This window comes from Mesoplodon bidens, assembly GCF_964165515.1.
Source record: "Mesoplodon bidens genome assembly, chromosome: X".
Lineage (NCBI taxonomy): Eukaryota > Metazoa > Chordata > Mammalia > Artiodactyla > Ziphiidae > Mesoplodon > Mesoplodon bidens.
The window spans coordinates 126,035,510-126,041,509 of NC_138163.1; the positions used below are offsets into that span (position 1 = coordinate 126,035,510).

General features: G+C 43.8%; 1 protein-coding gene and 1 long non-coding RNA gene across 5 annotated transcripts in view; one reads left to right on the forward strand and one right to left on the reverse strand.

Annotated features, from left to right (window-relative positions):
• The window catches only part of LOC308609564, an 89,470-nt gene that overhangs the window by 5,825 nt on the left and 77,645 nt on the right, over nucleotides 1-6,000 (forward strand). The window lies entirely within an intron of this gene.
• NHS (NHS actin remodeling regulator) overlaps nucleotides 1-6,000 on the reverse strand; it is a 339,886-nt gene that overhangs the window by 3,090 nt on the left and 330,796 nt on the right. For all 4 annotated transcript variants that reach the window (XM_081223246.1, XM_081223245.1, XM_081223247.1 and 1 more), the window contains 3 exons: nucleotides 5,309-5,440; nucleotides 1,339-4,320; nucleotides 913-1,039 (listed from right to left, as the gene is read on the reverse strand). In XM_081223246.1, the coding sequence (XP_081079372.1) occupies nucleotides 913-1,039; nucleotides 1,339-4,320; nucleotides 5,309-5,440 (3,241 nt within the window). The remainder of the gene's footprint in view (nucleotides 1-912; nucleotides 1,040-1,338; nucleotides 4,321-5,308; nucleotides 5,441-6,000) is intronic.

Genomic DNA, 6,000 nt, shown 5'->3' on the forward strand with positions numbered 1-6,000 from the left:
AGCTTGCTTCAAAGAGCATAACTTCATGAGGTAGACAAGACAGTCCCCAAGCTTTGTCCCTTGGGAGTCGCATCTAGGTCACCAAGGCCTAGTGAAGTAGGCAGTGGCAGCTGTGAAAGGAGTAGCCACATTATGACTGGATAGCTTAGTCTGATACGGGTTCAGTTTCCAGGGGCTAGTTCCTGTTTCGTTCTTCGATCACAGGTTATAAGGAGTATTCTTGCAAATAGGGGCCTTGATCACAGGGGTCCAGGGGGCAGATGAGAGAATATGAATGGTCAGCATGGATGCAACACTATCCTGGAAAAGCAGCCTAGAGGACATCCCCTATTCATGGGATATGGAGCATTACATTTAGAGAAGGCCAGTGTTATTAAAGAAATGTAAGTTTTAGGAAGAGAGGGAAGAAAGGGAGCAGTGATTAGTTGTTGTGAGCTATGAAGTGGGCAGGTTTGTATACTGTTTTGTCTCAAACTTGGGGCTATGTTTAGTGAGTCACCTTACATTTATCCCTGCTAGTGTAGGATTATAACTTTGAGCATGTGTTTTTAGGTTAAGGAATTATTTAAATGTCAGAGATTACCCTAGAGTTTGAGCTTTCACCCTTAAGTTACTTGACCACAAATTGTTTTCAAATTAAAAACTTGTTTCAGAATGTCTTTCCTAGGGAAAAAAACAACAGCTTCCCTCAGCAGTTGTTAGGAAAGTCTCTCGACTGAGGTCTACCGAACTGTATATAAGGCCACATATTTCCCAACTTGAATATAAGTCTGTCAATTTGATTTGGAAAAATAATTGTTCTTTGCTTGCTTATGTTTTTTGCTGAATGTATTACAAGCACCCAAGGCTTTTCCATATTTGCATTTGATGAGAAGCATGTAAGAAGCAAAACCTTTGGTATTGTTGCCTCACCTGTGAATGACTGCAAATAAATCCTCCGTTGTTCGAGGTTTATTTGGAGACACAAACACACTTTCTGCTTCAGCCTGAGAGTCTTCACTTAGTGGTGAAATCACAGAGTCATCACTCGGTGACGATTCTTAAATTAAGAACAAAAGCATCTTTAGGAAGAAGTCACCCAGCACGCTCCTGGGCTTCACTGACTCAGGGAACAACTAAGCAACAGTTACCTGACCACCATTTTTAAAATGAAGGAGCTATCTGTCACTCTTAGTCCCTCCATGATAAAAGCTTTTATCTTAATTGTTTTAATAAGTGAAAAGAAGGAGGGAAACCAATACCCAGGGCTGTACTGTATTATGGGGAAGGTAAGAAAGAAACACTTCAGGAAGTGCCATGAGACACCTTCCCATTGTGACAGAGGTGTCGACAACTGACCTTTCAGTGAAACCTCATCCACACTTCCTTGGGTCTCCTCTGCTCTGCTGTTATCAGAGGCACTTTTGGCTGAAATACCTGAAGCGATATCTTCCTGCTCAGAACATTTCTCAGGGCATGGATTTACAGTTGATATCTCTGCTTCATAGCTGATATTCCCAGGCACTTTGTCATGGTGGCGGCTCATCCCAAGTTGATGCTTAAGTTGATTGCTTATGTCTGTGACTCTGGTTGGTGAGTTTGACTGAGATGTGAGCACGTCCACAGACACAGGGTACGCAGCTTCCTCCCGATCTACAGAAGATACCTTCTGGACCTGCGCTAGGGCTCCATCTGGACCAGCTCCACATTGTAGTATTTTACCATCCAAATCATTTGGGCGAGCAGCAGAGACCCTCTGAAATCCTTCTGTGGGAAAGTCACAACTTTTACTTGGTGTGTTTTCTGGAATAGGCTCACTCTCCATAAGTATTTGGTCTTTTGTGACACTTGAATCTAGAAGATTGGTACCAGCTGAGGTTACTGTTTCTGGATCACAATGATTCTTCACATCAAAAGAACGGTTTTTTTCTAATTGTAGTTTATCTGATTCCATCTCAACTGCAGAGGAGTCTAAAAAGGACAATATGGTGTCTTCAGTGGAGTACTGACGTGATAGTGATTTCTTAGTCATATGTGGCCTAATCTTACCTGGAGACAGGGCAGCCGTGGTGAGAGTGCTTTCCTCTAAGTAGGGGAGATCTGTGTTGTTGCCTTCGTTTTGCTTAACTTCTTCAGACCTACTGATGGACCTAAGGTTAACAGATTTCAGGACTGTTGGTGTAATTGCGAGAGACGGTGGAGGATTTGACCTCAGTGTTTCTCCTACTGCGTTTTGCTTATTATGACTGAAAGCATGCAATGGGTGACGGTGGTGGAATGGTTTATTTAAGACATTATGAAGAGCACTTAGGTCAAGATGGGTAGGAGGTATAATTGGAAGTTCAAGGTCTTTACCCAGTGACAGAACTCCATCTTTTAAAGAGGGTTGCTGTAGTGAGGATTTCCTTTCTGGGACTTTTGGTTTTCTTTTGCTACCTCCAGGAGACAATGGGCCAGAAAAGAAAGCTGTAGGGAAAGAGGACGTTGGCGTTTCAGACTGGCTTGAGTAGCCACTTGATGGAGATGCCAAGCCAGCCAGCTTTTCTGGTGAAGCCAGTTTAAACTCATTGTCAACAGAAGGAAGGGAGGGGGTGGTGGCTCTAGATTCTGACTGGGATGTTTGGGATTCAGAGCTCTCTGGAGATTTGATGCATTCGATAACTGTGGTACCCGTAGCAGTGCTTGAATTAGATAAAGATCTGTAAGGATCATTTGTTTTCAAGTCATTTAGAAGCCAGAGGTCTGCATAGTGAGTTGATTCAGCACCTTCATCTTTGAATGGTGGAACATCTGGAGTGTCTAACTGAGGTTCCTTAATGCCATGTTCACTCTGGTTCATCCAAGAAGGCTCCTGCTTGGTGGGCAGATTGGCATTTTCCATTCGAGAAGGTGTGTTGGAGAAATCAAGAGGCAGCTTCATTTCCCTGGAACTGTGAGGCAGGAGCTGGCCACTGCTTATCTTTGGTTCTTTCTTCTCAGAAATGTCTGCATTTCCATCAGACTTCCTCAAAGATGAGCTACGTTTAGGTGGAGTCGGCTTTGCCTTTGGTTTCCTGAAAGAGATGCTTGGTCTCCGCTGTCTCCTGTGGTCTAAGTAGTCCTGCCAGGCACAGTCTGGAAGAGTAGGAGGAACCCCAACACCCTGGCCATTCTCTGGGCCCAGGGCTGCATAGTGACAGACATAACTCTTACTACCTTTGAGACCACAGTCAAAGTGCATGGAGGTGTAGTATCCTTCTGTGTCCACCGAAAAGTGAGAGCTGGTGTCTGCTTTGTCCGATGGAGACTTTTCCAGAAAGCTGTCATAAGTGGCCATGCTTGTGAAGCTTGGGCAGCCCAGGCTGTCTGCCTTGGGACGCTCAGGACTAAAATCCTGGCGGCAGGAGGCATCGTGATGGTGGTGTAGGTAATTCCACTCGCTGTCACTCGTGTTGCTATTGTTGGGGTCATCCAACAGATCTGCCACAGTGGAGGTAAAGGAGTTTGCTCGGTGGCCCCTCACTTTATCCAGGTGGTCATTGTACTGCTCTGTCACGAAGACACTGGCGTCCTCATTAGCGTGAGGGGCTGTGTTTAGTGACAACTCCGAGTCACAGTGTGAAGAGCCAGTGAGGGGGGGAGAAGCTGCAGGAGGGATTGTCTCTGAGGTCTGTGAGGGGCATGTGGAGCTGCTCCCACTCCAGTTGCCACTGGATGACTGGTGGTCATCTTTCTGGTCCATGTGGCTGCTGAGGAGGACGCCAGCCGTGGAGATGCAGTGGATGGGGCTCCCAAAGGTGTCCGAGTTGGAGGAGATGTCACAGCTGCCAGAGTCGGCAGCCATCCGGGGCAGACGTGACCTCCCTCTCTCACTTAACTTGTGCTGGGGGCTGTGAAGATGTTGAGAACAGGCCAGGCTCAAAGCAGGCTGGTGCTCCTGTGCACTCGGGCTGCTGGGGGCCTCACTGCAATCGTTAAGGGTTCTTTCTTGGTCTCCCACGAAAGGCTCCCCCTCTTCATATGCTGAGGGTTTAGCACCAACTTTGGGCTCAGCATCCCCACCTCTATTGCCCTCCCTGGGAAGGCTCCGAGATCTTGTGCGGCTGCTCACTGCAGGAGTAAACATGGTGTCGCCTTTGTCTGCCAATGCAGAAATGTTGCCAGCAGAATGAGAAAGGGTAGCTGCAATGCTTTGACCCCTCTGAGCTCTGATTCTCCTTCTGGATGGAGCAGCGATCAGAATATCCTCAGTTTGGCACTCCGAGTCCCTGGTTCCAGACCTCCTATTGACAGTGTTGGAAGGATCTGGATTTGTGTGCACAATCACATTCCTTTCCCTGGCCACGGGCGATTCATCAGAATCTAGGGCACATGGAAAGCACAGTGAGATACTTCATACATCAGCAGATGAACAGACATTCTGAGAGATGTCCACAATTCTGGGTGCCAGCATGTTGGAGCTTTTTCTTACAGAAAAAAAAAAATCAGCGTATAAAATTAGGAGCAAGTTAAAATGCTTTGGGCGGTCTCTCTCTGTCCCTTTACCTTTCTGACTCTCTCTCTCTCTCTCTCTCTGTATATATACACAAATATACACACACTATATGTATGTATGTATGTATACTAAGAGAAGATAAGCTCTTAGATCTTTTGTGAATTCTCTCTCTTCACGATCAAATTACTTTGCCCCAGTAAGTGTCTACTATTTTTTTTAACCAAAATACATCTTATTTTCTTGGCCACTATACACTTTTATTTCTCAGTATAAACATAATGAAATAAAAATCATAGAGTGCATTATGTGAAGTAAAAATCTTAATTACAAGAGATGCTATCATAATAATAATTTTAAAAACCATAGGAAGAGATATCTTAAACACACTGAACAGAAAAAAATAGAAAAAAATGTCACCAAGGGTGTCATATTATGAATAGTCAATATTTAATTGAGTATGCTTAAAGTTTACCTTTTAAAATAATGCCATAAAAGTATATCTCTCTCCAGATAAATGTATATTTCTCTAAAAGAATCTTTCATTGAATCTTGTTAATTTTTACTTAATTTCTGCCTTAATAATATTAACAAATAGCAAAATATTATATTTCAGCCATAAAATCTGAACGTATATGGCTAAATCCATAAGGTCAAGCCTTCACAGTCAAGAATGGAGATTTAAAAAGTAATACCACCTGGCTCACTGAACACAAAACAAGTACACATCATTTCAAAACCTCTACGAGTTACAACGTTGACTGTTTTTAAGGAAGCTGGTTAAAGGCTGGCTTCCATTTCGTCTCCTTATAATCGGCACCCGACAGAATGTTAACCATTAATAGTTTTATACCACACCTATTTCTTGTTGGACTCTTCTGGGGATACCCGAGATGGTTTTCCTCCTTCTCAGTTTTCGTCTCCGCTGTAGTACGGATTGTGAATGAACAAGAGAGCAGCGTATACTAGCCTCTCTGTCAAAACCAACTCCTGCAACCCACAAATAGGTCTCATTAGCCTCTAGAAATGGCAAACAAATTTTCATTTGCTTGGAACACAGTGATATTTATTGATTGGAACTAAAGGAAGAGTTTGGATTAAGCCTGTGAACAAATATAAGGGAGCCCTTATTCAGCTCTTATTTAAATTATGCTGCAGTACATTAAGCTTTACTTCTAAATGCAGCTCTCCACAACAGCTTGCACTGCCAAAAGTAACACGCAAAGAAGGAAAATCAAAAGAAAGAGGAGAGAAAAATAATATCAAAGGATCACTCTCACACAGAAATGGCTCCTTAAGGACTTACAACCTCTAGTTACTACTCTTTGCTGGTCTCTTTCTGGGCTCTCTGAAGCTGATGTCTTTGCATGGTAGATACGTAGCCAAGATGTTAACCTGAATTAGTTCAGCTAACATATCCTGACCCATTTCTGCATTAAAAGTGTCATTGTGAGGGTTTTTTCCCCCTCTACCCACTCTGCACTCTGCCCAAGCCCTACACACAGACACACACACAGACACACACACACACTCACTCTCTCTCTCTCTCC